At 42.2% G+C, this 15577-nt stretch overlaps 1 protein-coding gene across 1 annotated transcript; it reads right to left on the reverse strand.

Annotated features, from left to right (window-relative positions):
- Positions 1-7477: 7477 nt before the first annotated feature.
- Positions 7478-12390, reverse strand: msl2b (MSL complex subunit 2b). Its single transcript, XM_048266889.1, is given in 4 exon segments — positions 7478-8871; positions 8874-9538; positions 9540-10080; positions 10893-12390. Coding segments are annotated over 4 exon segments (1848 nt in total). The 5' UTR covers positions 11035-12390; the 3' UTR covers positions 7478-8371.
- Between the last annotated feature and the right edge of the window lie 3187 nt (positions 12391-15577).

The raw sequence follows: 15577 nt of genomic DNA on the forward strand, positions 1-15577 counted from the left end.
TGGCTATGTTGGAGACTTCAAGGGTAATTGCCTACATGCCACACACATCCTGGGAGGCTTTTCAACCAGCACAACATTTCCAGTGGACCATCACCTGACCAGTGGACCATCACCTGCATTGTTTTAGCGTACCTGTTCACACGGACCTCGTTGGGTGTTACTACATTCCCTCACTCTCCACCTCAAGCTGGTGTGTGGTGAGCGTTCTGGCGCATAATAACTGGCGTGCATCACCCAGGTGGTGGTAGTGAGGTTCCCTGGAAGCATTTTGAGTGTTGAGAAAAGCACTATATCAATGTGACGTGTTGTTGTTGTTGTTACAACTTGTGAATGAGCATGTTAAAATGCTGAAAGATTTATGCGTTTGTCGAAGTTGAATAAAGAGTCACCCTGCTGTGCATAAACAAGATATTCAGTGTCGGAGAGAACATGAAAGGAGCAGAATATAGCAGAAGATGCCGTTATTGACAGTCTAACAGAAATAAATGTGCTGGTTGAAGAGCCTTCCAAAAAGTCCATTCTTGGAGGAGACAGTTTAGCAGAATGTGTGCTGGCCTCATTAATACCAGCTCTACTGCATGTGTTATCTGCTCCTAAATAAGTGACAATGGGCATTGACACTACTCATCCACTATACAGTACACCCTGCCATGCAAAACAATTGTACAGCATTTACATCTAGCCAGTGTAGGGCACTTTTTATGACTGACATTATCATGACAACAGCTCCTCATTCAAATGTTGCCCCTAGTTGAATGATAAGGAGATGTTGATTTTTCATACATTATTTCAAATTTCTGATGTCGCAGTGAGCACCACTTAGCAACTTAGAGAAAGGAAAGAGAATAAAGTTTATATGAGCAGATTTCAATAAATGTTGGAAGGATTCTTTATAATTCAAGTTTACTTAATTTCTTTATCTTATGCGTTATGGTTTGTATAATACTGTTTTATTTCCATTAGGCTGTTGATTCATTTGACATTATGGTTTATTATTGATATTCTCCTTAATATAGTCTTACCATGTCATTGTTTTTTATATTATTGATTAAATGGACATTATTGTTTATTATTGCTTTTCCCCTCATTTTCATTGCTTATTTTATTAGGCTATTGATTGAATTGACATTGTTGTTTATTATTGCTATTCTCTTTATTATATTTTGACCAACATTCTAATCTGTTCCCTGTTATATTTTAAATATTATGTTGTTTTTGTATTTGTGTGTCGCTTTGTACAAAGGCGTCTGCAAAATCCCATAACCATATCCAACCATAACCATAACGTAAGATAAAAATGAAGCCTATTTATTATGACCGCCGCGCAGTGAAGATGCGGTCATATAGAGTTTTTTTCTTCCTGATTTTGTGTCAACGATTCCAGGGACACTGAAAGACCGGGGTGCATGAAACATGTAGCCGCACAAGGATGACACAGAACCATTGTTTTGTGTTTTGATCTGTCAACAGAATCTCTGTGTGGTTGAACAGGTTGAACGTGGTTGAACACGCACATGAACAGAATCTCCGCATGTTCGTTCAGACACAAGCTCATTTACATAATGTCCGTCGGATATAGGCTACTTGGTGGGGAGCAGTAGAACAGCCGGCTAAGTTCGGACTTCCAAATGGCCGTTAATGTTCAGATACGGCCCAACCGTTTAACATCCGCAGAACCTCCGGTCTTACATGCAGGTCTGAAAGTGGCTAGTGTTTTTAAGAAGCAGTACCCCCGTAAAGCAGTGGGGCGGACTCTGTATCTCCATCCACCCTGAAGCACTGTGCTGATACAAGGATACAAGGATACAAGGAAGTTTATTGTCACATGCATATAGTTACTGGATGTAAGAAATGCAGTGAAATTATGTCTGGTGTCAGCCTATTTGTGCATTTGGGGGGGGGGGGTAAAAAGTGCAGTAGAAAAGGGGTTTAGTAGATTAAGTGGCAAGGGCTGCATAAGAAAGGTGGGGGAGGATTGGGGTGGGGGGCACCAACAAGGAGCACCCAAGAGCAACTGATCAGCTGTCTCCTGTGTTTACCGACATATTCAACACCTCGTTGGAGACATGCCACCTTGTTGGAGACTACAGAGCTTTGGCCTTGACCTCTGTGGTCATGATGTCATTCGAGCGCCTCCTGCTGTCCCACCATCATCCCGGCTAGGTTGCAGGACAGTCTCTCCCAGCTGAATGGCCTGATCCCACCTGCAGGTGGATCATTAACTTCCTGTCTGACAGGAATGGATGGGCAGGCATGGCTCAGATCATTGAACAATCAGCACTGGAGCCCCGCAAGGCTGTGTTCTTTCTCCCCTGCTCCACTGCACCTCCAGTCTCAAGTCTGTTAAGCTCCTAAAGTTTGCGGATGACACCACCCTCATTGGACTCATCTCTGGAGGAGATGAGTCTTCCTACAGGAGAGAGATTGACAGTCTGTTAACCTGGTGCAGTGACAACCATCTAGAGCTGAATTCTGCCAAAACTGTGGAGATAGTTGTGGACTTCAGGAGGAATCCAGCCTCACTAGCCCCCATCATACTCCATGACTCCCCAGTGAACACTGTGGAGTCCTTACGCTTCCTGGGAACCATCATCTCACATGATCTGAAATGGGAGCATAATATCAGCTCCCTCATCAAAAAAGCGCATCAGAGAATGTACTTCTTGCGGCAGTTGAGGAAATTAAACCTGCCAAAGTCGATGATGGTGCACTTCTACTCTACCATCATAGAATCCATCCTCACTTCCTCCATCTCCATCTAGTATGCTGCTGCCACTGCCAAGGACAGGGGAAGACTTCAGCGCATCATTTGCTCTGCTGAGAGAGTGATTGGCTACAGCCTGCCTTCTCTCCAAAGTCTGTACACCTCCAGGACCCTGAGGCGGGCAGGAAAGATTGCTGCAGACCCCTACCACCCCGGTCTTTTTGAAAAACTCCCCTCTGGCAGGAGGCTGCAGTCCATCATGACCAGGGCCTCACGCCACAAAAACAGTTTCTTCCCCTCTGCAATTGGTCTCTTCAACAAAACATAGCCCCCCTTTCTGCATAGTGTTTTTGTCCCTGCATCTGCACTTTGTCATATTTGTTTATGTATAGGCCTATATTATATTATATTATATTATATTATATTATATTATATTATATTATATATTAGCCTGACAAGCCAGACCCACATCAAGATGTAGGGTCTGGGAACTTACCGTTGGCACTGCTCAATTCAAGGGGCGGGATAAACGGTTGTCTTTCAAATTTCCTCTGCACGCAATAGGATAGCGCTACAACTCATGAGTCCCATGCATTTCCCCACCAGTGGAGCTAGTTGGCTAGTTGATCAAACTTTTGCCAATTTAAAAAAAGCTTAACTCGAGTCACGATTCAAAGACCACTGTTCACCAGCAGCAGCATCCATCTTTTTTTTCAAGTAGTAGGAAATTCACACGGAGCCGTCGCCGACTCTATACACGATGTGATTGGCATGATAGAAGTTTCATTTTTCCAGCTTCCAAGCCAGCGGAGAGTTGCTAGACTACCCGGGCTGCAAATTACATTTGCTGCTGCTAGGGTGCATCTAGATTTCTAGGCTAATTATATATTGTATTTAAATACATCTTATGTGTCTTGCACCATTTCACCAAATTCCTTGTATTTTTTTTTTTTCGTGTGGAAAAGAAAAAAAAAACTTTCTGATTCTGATTATTTTTGCGGAGAGAATGTGCAGGACTGAGCGGCGGTCGGCTGTCATATTTTGTACCGCTTTGCGGTACATCTAGTTTATTCTTTTAAATGATTCACTATTTACCTGTATTTAGCTAGTAATGTATGTGCAGTTATTTATTTATCTCCCCCCTCTTGAATCCTACCAGGGCCCTAGGGTGCAGTGTTCAATGTTACTGAGCTGCTGTGGCTGGACAGTGTGTATTCACATTCATGTATATTCTGGAGGGATGTTATGCTGTATGTTGTATACTCTGTCCGGGCCTGGGGACAGTTGCAACATTGTTTGGGGATGGTTGCAACATGTTAAAAATACAGTGCAGCAAAATTATTATTTTTGTATGTAAATACAAGTTATGTAAGTTATAATAATATTACAGTGTTATTTATTCACCAGCTTTGATTAGATGACAATTATAGATTTGTCTAGATGAGTAGGCCTTATGTGCAGATGTCAAATATTGAAATTGATATAAAATACAGTAGGACTTTAGTGACATAGGAAGAATGGACCAATTTGGGAGGCAATTCACTTTTATTTAGACTATTGTCATGTAAAACATGTTTTTAAAAATATATAAATTATATTTATATAATATTTTATATTATCATATGTATGCATTGTACGGGACAGTTGTTGCAACTGTCCCCTTTCCTGTCAGCCATGATAAAACCTGATGTGCTAGCTAAACAAGGGGACCTTGACACATGCTAACCATAGTAGCTTAAAGTTAACATATCACTCATTTAAATCATATAAGTTTGAGCTGAATCACAAAAACAGTGACAGCAGTTTAACAGAAACAAAGCTCAAGAAAATAAATACTTTCATACCTAAAAAACAGTTTTTTTTTACAATAAATCCTGGAGCAGTTCAGGAATCTCCTTGCTTTTTCTCTGCTAGGGGGGGCATCCAACTGAGCATATGCAGTGTGAGTGTCATCACTCTACCTGGTTTCTGATTGGAGAAAATTGACATGTTGCAACCATCCCCTGTTGCAACTGTCCCCGGTCTCCCCTATACCAGAAGTGAAATTGAACTTAAATTGGTGCAGTAAACCCAACCGATTTAACCTTATCAAATTGTTTCAGGAGTGCAGAAATCACATATTTCTAGTAAATGAAGGTTTTAAATGCAGTTGTTCCAAAGACATACGTCCATGGTATATGTTTAACCCTGTCACCATCAGTGCTGCCACTGTGGACTGCATAAGCGATAAGCGATTGTGATTAGATCCTGTGTTTATGGTGTTTCGGAAGTTCGTGATTTTGGTAATTTGTTTTTAGTGTTTTGGTGTCAATGGGATCCTTTCACAAGGTGACATTATGAAAATGTTTCACAGGCTATTTCCTATGTTCAACCATTTTGCCAATGTCATGGTCTACAATGAAACGTTTGAGTTTACATTGAATTTTTTTTTTCAAACGTTTCATTATACTATCAATTATAAACGTATAATTGTAAACATAGCCTACTAGACCTAGCACTGTACGGAGCCCCAAAAGGGACATGGTGGGAATACATTTTTAGAGCTCTCGCAATAGTTTTGTATTCCCCCTTGCAATAGATTACGTTTTGCGTTTTGCAAAGTAAAAAATATTGCAAGGGAAAGTTACTATTGCGAGAAAACGGCAAAGTATTGAGAGGGAAGGGGTACGGAGCCCCTAAGGAGACATGAGCAAAAAAAAAAAAAATCTAAAGTATTTTTATGTGCTCACACAAAACTTGCATGTGCTCATACAAAATCTTCATGTGCTCACACAAATCGTTCATGTGCTCACGCAAAACTTTCATGTGCTCACAGTGCCACAGTCAGCAACGAGCTCCGGTTCATTAGAAAGGGCGGCTGTTAGGTGTAGTTCTCCTAGAATTAAACGAACATTCTCTTTCCTTATGTTTAATAGGCTACATTCATTCTCCTTGCATTTTGTGTACATCCACCTATATCCTTGAAGTTGCCAGATTTGTGTAGTTCTGTTCATAAATGAATTTAATATGGTCTGATCCAAATCAGTGTATCCCATGCGCCAGAACAGATGACAAGACTTCAATGTCCTCATATAAAGACCTAGATTATAGTATAGGGTGTGTGTGTGTGTATATATATATATATATATATATATATATATGCGCTAATGTCCCCTTAGGGACTCCGTAATGGGGAAACTAAATGAACACTAAAAAAAAATCCCACCTCTAAAAAGATAATAGGCTCATGAGCCTTCAGGGGCCCAATAGCGGGCTCCTCAGTATACGGACAAAGGTGCCTAGCCCATGTTGGGTTTAGCTAATGTCATGAAATGAAACTTAAATATAATTTAGACCGATTGTTAACTATTATCAACGACAATAACAACACCTGCACAGCCTCCACGTCAGTTTGGGACGTGGGGCACCGGCAATGCGATGATGGTGCGTCTTCATGTAGGCCTACGCCACCTCATGTTGGAACAAAATCTGGGAAAGATTTTGCAGAATTTTTCCAGTAGTAGACTTGTCGTCACTCTGTAGTAGGCTAGGCTACATGTGAACTTTGATGTTCAGCGATGTCAATGTGAACTTGAAAATTTGCCGGTTTTTGTTGCTTGTTCAAGCGCCTCACGACAAAGGCTACTTTTGAGTAAATATGTCGTTTAATTCGGATTAGCCTATGTGCGTAGGCTACGTTTAACCTTTGCATCCGTGTATTTTCTTACATTCGATCGGACTGTAAAGCACATTCGCTTGCAAATCAGAAGAACGATAGCATCACTGAGAACGTTCCCATTGTTCAGACCTCATGAACGCACCACTTTCACAGCTGGGCGCGCTCAACCTTCAGGCCGATGGCAGTTCTAGCTGCTGGATTTAAAAAATATATGATGCAGATGTGATATGTTATTTGTAGCCTATATCAGTCCAGGCCGTGTGACCAAACAGGCCTGGCCGCGAAAACGCATTTATATGTTGAAAATATCCATGCACCTACCAGTAGGCTAGAAGATTATATAAAATGTTAAGCTATTGCCTTTTTCATGCGCCTCAGACTTGGCAGATTGACTCACACATCTGCGATTGTATCATTCCCAATGCTATTCTGCCGACTTGTGGTACTTACGTGTAAAAACAAGGACACGTTATTTGTCATCCCAGCAGCAGTATCCAAGATTATCTCTGCCATGCGTACAATGTATCCATATGCAGCCTACTCTGTACACCCCGCTCAATGACAATAATTAGCTTTAACACACCTGAATACATATTGATTTTACACACTAATCATATTTCATTAGAGCAAGAATAGATTTGAGGACATGTATAGGAGGGGTAGGCCACTGACAACTAAAGGTGTCAACAGGTTTTTTAAGGAGACATGCTACCCATCATTTTATCTTAACACTTACCACCATGTTCATATGCTGCTTCTTATTAGCACAAGCATGAACTAACTTCTTATCCAGCTTCTTATAAATTAAATGAAAGTATAAACTCATGGTGCATTCCACAAAATCTCCAGTCAATCTGAAAGTTTGCCCTAAAGGCCCACCCATCACCACATTTATTTGCAGACATTAAATGACGCTTATAATCAGTCATCCAGTGGCACCATCTGTTCTTCAGTTCTTTAGCTGTTTACAGTAGGTTGTGAAAGTGTGGCCTACAGCTCAATTGTTGATAAAAATGTGTAGGCTACATGTCACTGCACCAGTTGCAATTGGTCCTGAAATGTAGATGACATGGCAGTCAACAGAAAGAGTCATAAATGAGTCACCAAAGCAAGAGTATGTTTTTGTTTTTGCTTTTTTGTGGAAATGTTACATTTATATTACAGGTATTTAAATGCCCCAAGGGAGGAAAACAGTCTGAGACAGCAAAAATAAACTAGCACAAACAGGACAGCAACATAATTTAGACAGAAACATACTGCATCTCAGTGATTTGCATCTGTAGAAATGGTATCCTGATGATGCCCTAGATGGACCGAAAATCTATGTTAGGTGACATCCAATAAATACTGCAAATGTTGTTAATGTAACTTATAAAATAAACCATAAAATGTATTCTTAAATGGAATTTTTTTAAGTCTTGTGTACAAAAAAGTTTTTGTCTTTTTTTCTTTTTAATATAAATACAACCAGTCTCTACTGACATAGCAGGTACCATTTCATATGAACAGGTCTTGCCTTCTACCCTGCAAACTCAATGCTTTCTTCCACTTTATGCACATAGCATGACCCACAACAATGAGGTCAGGTTTATTTCCTTGCTAAAGATCGTGCCTTGTAGATCACTTGTAGAATTTTTTCAAAAATAACCAGCCAATAAAAACTCCAACTGAAACCTCTTGACTTACAGTAACAACTCTTCATTTCTTGTCTACCAAAGAGTGCAAGACAAAAACAAGAGAAAACAACTGAAAAAATGTTACAAGTGATTTACAGGCACAAGCTTCAGCAATACCTAATAAATTTTACCAATCAATGTGAACTGGAAACAAAAACCACAGTAGCTGCCTTATTGTGTGGAACTCCGCTGGCTGCTTCACCTCCATGACTCCTCTGCAGTGCCACCTCACAAAGTAAAAACAAACAAACAAACAACAACAAAACAAAAAAAAGGTGTGAGCTGGGCTGGAATAAGGGGGCGATGGTGAGTGAGCTTGTCTTGGCGGAGAGCTCAACAGTCAAACCGCATGTCTAGGGCCTCATCAAATCCCTTGTCGTCGTGGGAACCCGCTGATAGAAAGGAGGGCACAGGCGAGCCAGCGGTCGAGGTCACGTTCAGGACACCACTGGCCGGGCTCGCACTTGGGTTCCGCACCTGTATGCTGGTGACGTTGATGCCCAGGGTTAGCCGTGTCTGCTCCAGAGCTTTCTCCGGAACGGCAAAGGCCTCCAGCTTTTTCTCACCATTGGCCATGTAGGAGTTCTGGCAGCCCCTGCATATACAGTCCAGGCAAGCCTTGCGATTAGAGTAGCAGGGGCAGCGTTGGCCGCGGCATGTAAGAACACTTGGGTTTTGAGTGGCCCTGCCGCACTTGCAGCCCTTCTTCTCCTGGGGCTTCTTGTAAACCACTTTTGTGGGGCTCCCTGGAATTGACGTGCTGCTGGAAGTCCGCTCTTTTGTTTTGTCCTTGGACTTTGGGGTGCCCTGTTTGGCCTTGGCGTATGCCTTTTGGGCCCATGATGGTCCTGGCTCTTTTTGACATTTTTGTTGTTGGACACTACCAACGTCTTGCCCACTTTTGACAGCCCCCCACCATTGGGAACAGACGCCATGTGAGGCATCACTGGTGGCACCTTGGATTCGCATTTGATAACGACAGGGGCAGAGGCTCCCAGAGGGATGATGCTGGAGATGGGTAAGGGCTGGATCTTTTCACTGTCACTTTCCGAGCGCGAGCGCTTGCGACTGGAGCGAGGCACTCGGGGTGTGACAGCAGAGCAGGACATGCCTGAGGAGGGGTGCGAATGTTGGTGTTGGGAGTTTGGGTGCTGGGGTGCCAGGACCTCTGAAGAGTTTAATGGGAGTGAAGGAAGGGGCCGTGGGGAGTCAGTTGATGTGGTGTTGGTGGAGCTGTTGGCTGAACAGACAAACGGCCCATTCAGGTTCCCCGAGGAGTCCTGACTGGGCTGCAGGATGGCGCCGCAGTCCTCCTGGGTGAGGGGTTCTGGCTCCAGAGTCCTGAGCACCTCTTCCACACTCAGGAGTAGCGTGCCCCCACTGTGCTTGATCTCCTCGCCAAAGCCACACATGTCCATGCTGCTGGGGCTCAGCTCATCCCCTGCAGCGGCCACCGCCTCCGATACATCCAGCTTTCCCTCAAACTTGTCCCGTTTCATGGGATCCCTCAATGTCCACGGTGAGCTGGACGCCACCTGCTGGTGATGGTAGACTGACACTGAGTTCGTCTACATTGGTGAGTCCATTGCAGCCCTGCAGGCCGTTGACCTCCAAAGGGCTGAGGGGCTGCTCGCTTCCCTCACTGGCCGGTGGGTGGGGAGGCTGCACCTCTTCTGGGTGCCTCTCAGAAGTGGAAGGTGCTGGGGAAAGGCGGCTCAGGTTCAGCAGGAGGGCCACGTCTGACTCCTCCGTGGGCGAGTCCTCAATCAGCGAGAGGCCATCATTAAGCATCGCTAGCAGGTCCGGAGACTCGCCAACTGCACTAGCGATGTGTGGGGCGAGAGGGGAACCGGCAATGTACTCGCATAGCTTCCTATAGCAGTCCACCAAGATGCACAGCTGCTTGTTCTCTGCAAATTGCTCATAGTCCTTACACCAGCTGCATGAGGGCTTCATCATCATCTTCTTGCCTTTGCATGCTTTACAAACATAGTGCTGGCATGATGAGTTGGTTGGAGCAATTGGATCTTGAAGCAAATTCCCTGAAACAGAAGCAAGTAGATCAAAATCTTGTTAGTCAATTTTGGAGCGGATCCGACATAAGGGGTGGCCGGAATGATTTAATTTATGTTTTGCTAATGTTATGAAACAAGCGAGTTAATTAGTTCTGTGTAGTTTTGTTGAGAAAAAAAATAATCAATTAAGGGAGGCACATGAAAAACCAAATGCATCATTGTAACTTGGACGCAAACTCCATATACAGCTTGTAATGAAGCCAATAATAACGACTAATAACTAAGAAATAGATGGTCACAATACAACCCACTACGCAACACTAGGTATTTTCTTACAGGGTTTCATGCAGAATGTCTCGAGCCAACAACAAACCCACGGAATGAGCTATGTCCACTTCCGCTACATTTGCACTTCAAATGTTCTACTCAAATAACATTACTGCAAAAAAGCACGCGACGTATCAGAGGTGACAAGATGACGACTATGCATAGAAATGTCAAACGATTGCGCACGTACGTCATCATTTTGATAATGTGAACGTCGATAGGGATGTTTACTGGCTGTTCATGTAATATAGTGGGTATAGCTATTTACTAACCGTTTTAAAAAAATAGACCATGAAACATATGCTGGTTAGCAGTGGGCCGAGAATGAACAAATGTGAAAACATTAAAGCTTACATTTGAAACAAGGGTATAATTAATTGCCACGGCATCCTAAGGAGAATCGGTGTTCATTTACTCGGCCTATGGGGGCGTGTCAAGTCAAACTAGCCGGGATGCTAGGGCTAACGTTAATCACATCGAAAAAATATAGACAAAAACAAATCGATACTCACCGCAAGCCAGGCAGGATAGAGACTGCCTGAAGAAAGGTAACAGCTTATAGAGTTCGGCCAAAGCCTGGGGGTCCCGTGGATCGCACTGCAGCACCGAACGACAAGCTGAAACGTAGAGAGTGGTCGCATTCACCGGGTTCATCTCAGCAGCCTCGCGCTAGATAGATCCAGTCCTGGGAGAAATAACGAACAGCACCAGCACCACGCAGCAGGTCCTCCAGCGAAGTGTCTTCTCAATGTCCACAAACAGTCGTGTTGCTGGTGCGTTGGACCTGACTCGCAAAACCGTCGAGTACAATGTCCACGGAATGAACAGGACATGCGAGTCTGCCAGTTAGCATGGATTGATAAAAAAATAAATATAGCAGATCTGGTTACCACAATGAAATGCTGATACGTCAATATTCCCTGTTATGTACAGGAAACACGATGTGATATAGCTAGCTCACAAACTAGCTCCGGAGCATAGCTATTGATAGACACGCACATATTAGTCTGCACTCGGAAGCACAGTGGAAATCCTCACAATAATGGCCAGTCCATTTTCATCGCTTTCCCCTCTTCCACGGCACGAAATGTGCCCAAAGAATCATCATCGAAAAACGTAATAGTCAACAAATTCCGATGAGTCAGAATTCTCAAAATAAAATATCAAGAAAAAAATGAAGTGTTGCTTCATTAAAATCGGCCAATCGTCTTGCATAAAATTCCATGAACAGCTCGCTGTCGAGGTCTAAATTCAACAACAATGCATTGGTGGCGCTCTTCAACTGGCGAGCTAGGGCTAGCTTCCAATTACCAGTGCTGAGCAGGTTGTACCAAATTCAAACCGAGCTCGAAGATAGTTTAGTTCTCATTTCCTTGCTTCGTTGTTGAGAGTTAGCTTCCAAAAGTCTTACGAGATATTGTCCAGCAAAGCAGCAAGGTAGTATTCAATACAGAAACATTCTGCTAATCAGTGATGATCCAAACGTAGGCACAATTTATGTGTTATTGCCCCCCGCTTTTCATGGCGCTGTCGATGCAAAAACAAAACAGGCCCCGCTTGGTACAAGTTCTCCCTTTGTACCCCAATGAAACGGGGTTAGCTTACAAACGTCCTAGCGAGCAAAACAAAAACTGACCATGCAAGGAAATGCACGAGGTACAGAGAAGGACATGCACAACGCAGCAAACAACCCTACAAACGAGCGATTAATAGGTTGCAGTCTGTACACCGGCCGCGAGTGTGGAGCTGCGGCTCCAGGATATCAGGAACAAAAATAGGCCGCTTTTCTTCTTTTGGATTTATCCAGTCGTTTCGCCTCTTTTTTCGATGCGTTTCGAACGTTAATGCCTTTTTAAGTGGGCATAGATTGTATCCATGAACAATTTTACGTCAATTCCGATCAAAAGGAATATTCAAGGCGATAATGAAATGTATTTGTATTTGAAAAGGCTGTTAGAGCTAGCTATGGAGGTTTCTCCCCTCCCTTTTCCTCCGCATTAGCACAAGGAGGGGGCGCTGGTGCTCAATTCTCGCGAGAGTTCAAGATAGATCTCGCGATAATACTCTTCACCACATTATATAAAAACCAAAACAGGCAGTCACAGCATCAGTTGAAGATGCAACACTTCCTTCCTGTTGAATATTGTCCCATGTGTCGTGGGCTGTTTTGAGGGAAAATAAAAAGGCTAAGATATAGCCTGCGTTCATAAGGATCATTTTCACGCATTCCATACTAGTCTATAAAACGGCATTGTTCTGATTTCTTACCCACTACTGTATTTTAAAATATACAATATATATATATAGTATTTGTTTCTTTTGCTTCACCAGAAACAAATGCATAAGAGCTTGTAGGCCTGTGCAATTGTTGCTTGTTTTGTTATATATATATATTTTTTTTTTTTATCATGTCAGCTCTTTTTATATTGAACACCCTGTCACACTCTTGTATAGCCTAATTATTTCTTTAACGAATGCTCCTACCACATGGATCTCAGAAAAATATAGCCTAACATGAATTGAAGTCATAGGCGGATGCCGCTTCCATTACTTGCTTAAAAAATTAAACAACAAAAACAACTGTGGCCTAGTGTTGCTATTTCCAGGCGAAGCCTGAACACCAATTTCACCAACAAGAACACCAACTTTCACTTTGAAATATAAATTCGGTCACTTGCCATAGCCTAATGAATGGATAGATTTGGCTACACATAACTGATATATCAAAGTTTTGAACAGGGTGGTAAGGCATATGGACTTTCTACATGTTCTGGCATGACATATCACTATGAACATACATTAATCAGCTGACTGTCACAAATGCATGCTCACGTACAAAAGCTAGAGCTGCTGCCACACAATTGATTTGGATTTAATGGAAATGTAAACTAATTAAAACGAATTAACTTATTGTAAAGACAAATATAGCCGCAAGCGGCAATGGTGGGCCCGAGCACCTGCGGGCCGCAACCCGTGACATGTCAGAATCCAACAAAGCACCGACGTGGTGAGTTTCTGAAATGTACATATTTGATGCGTGTGCTATTTGTTTTTGTATTTTATTTTCTGCCACATTTACTCGCTTGGCCAGGTGGGGGCTTAATGCAAGGCAGGCCCATTGGGTATCATCATAATCATAATATATATTAACCTGAGAAATTTCAGACCATTCATTTTAAGCAAAGAAACATTTCTGACACACTTTTGGTTGGCCAGATGGTGGCGCTATGTTATGTTAGGCATGTGAAATTACAATAATGATGTCCAAAATGTTTGAATATCATCACAATAATGATTTCCTGTCCAAAATGGGTTTGGATATCATCATTCATATCAATCAGACCATTTATTCAAAGCATAGAGCATTTTGGCACATTTCCTGGGTGGCTATGCTAGGCCTGTGAATTACGCATGTGAATATCATCACAATAATGATATCCAATATTTTATAAAGTTTCAGATCAATCACTTAAGGCATTTTCCATTTCTGGCACATTTCCTGCTTGGCCAGGTGGTGGCGCTATGCCAGGCAGGCCCATTGGGTGTCTGGATATCATCATAATCATGATATCTATTAACCTGAGAAGTTTCAGACCATTCATTCAATGCACTGTGATTTATGACACATTTCCTGTTTATGTGGTGAGATATTAAAATCATATCAAATATATTACAACATTCAAAAATACCTTCACAATTTAACATCAGCGACATCTTGGCATAATGTTTGCAAAATTTCAAATGAATCTGACAAACCATCTAGGAGTATGTTCAAATTGATCATATGACATCAGTATAATTGTCATTCTTTCTGTTGCCAGTTGGTGGCGCTATGCTAAACATGCATTATGGGCATGTGAATATTATCATTAACATGGTCTTCCATGACCTGTGAAATGTAAAACATTTCAAGCCATGCATGGTGAATTATGACACATTTATTGTTTATGTGGAAGGGTATTAAAATTAATAATTTCGCCATTTCGTCAAATTACAACATATCAAAAAAAAAGCTCCACAATTTATCATCAGGAACATCTCGGCGTCATGTATACCAACTTTGACATTAATCGGATCAACCGTCTAGGAGGAGTACGTTAAAATTGATCATGTCCACAACGCACAAAATCTCAATTACCTCACTTCCTGTGGGCGTGGCTAATGGCATGTTAATACAAAAGTTGTTTGTTTTTGGGAGTTACATACACCCACAAAATTTGGTGTGTGTATCTAAAACCATATGCCAACCACAAGTCACAGTGACATAAGGGGGCGCTATGGAGTTCCTGGGAAACGCCCGGTGCCAAGCTTTTATTTCGTCTATTCACTGTATCACTTGATGTGTGTGCCAAATTTCATGCGTTTTCACCCATGGGAAGCACCTCTTTTGGCATCATGATTCATCACATATTTCATCACATATAAGTCTGCACAAAATCCCAAATACTTCACTTCCTGTTGGGCGTGGCTAATGCATTGTACATACGAAAGTCGTTTATCTTGGGGAGATACAGACACCTACCAAATTTGGTGTGTGTAGCTGAAAGTATATGCCCACCACGGGATCAGTCATCTAAGGGGGCTAAGGGGAAGCGAGTCTCTGGGCCATAAATTCGGGCCAAGCTTTTTACCTAGCTCTTTGTGGACCATAAATTTTAAGACCGATTATGGGCCAAGGTTTTCAGTCACCTAGCTGCTTTGTGTGACACCTGATAACTGTGTGCCAAATTTCAAGAGTTTTCGACCATGTTAACCACCTCAAAAACAGGAAAAAAAAAATGGAATAAAAAATACTGAATGAATGAATAATAATAATCCTGAAAAAAATGAATAATAATAATCCTTACAAAACAATAGGGCCTTATGCCATCCGGTGCTTGGGCCCCAATTAATCGTGCAGCTGGCAACCCTGTCCCAATGGTTAAGCTTGTCTCATCTACGAGTGTTGTGTTCACATCAGGTCGTCCTCCATGTGTGACAGACAATGAAGTTCTCCTAACAGGAGTGCGACATTTGCAATATTTAACTGAAGCTGACTTTTGAAAAAAAAAAAAAAAAAAAAAAAAAAAATATATATATATATATATAGATATCACAATTAATTTCCTCAAATCATGAAGCCCTACTAGAAGCTAGTAAATTTCTGGCAGTGGATGGGAGCAATGTCAAGGCTGTTCCCATAGGTTCCAGTCCACTC

This window comes from Alosa alosa, chromosome 16, assembly GCF_017589495.1.
Source record: "Alosa alosa isolate M-15738 ecotype Scorff River chromosome 16, AALO_Geno_1.1, whole genome shotgun sequence".
NCBI classification, from domain to species: domain Eukaryota; kingdom Metazoa; phylum Chordata; class Actinopteri; order Clupeiformes; family Clupeidae; genus Alosa; species Alosa alosa.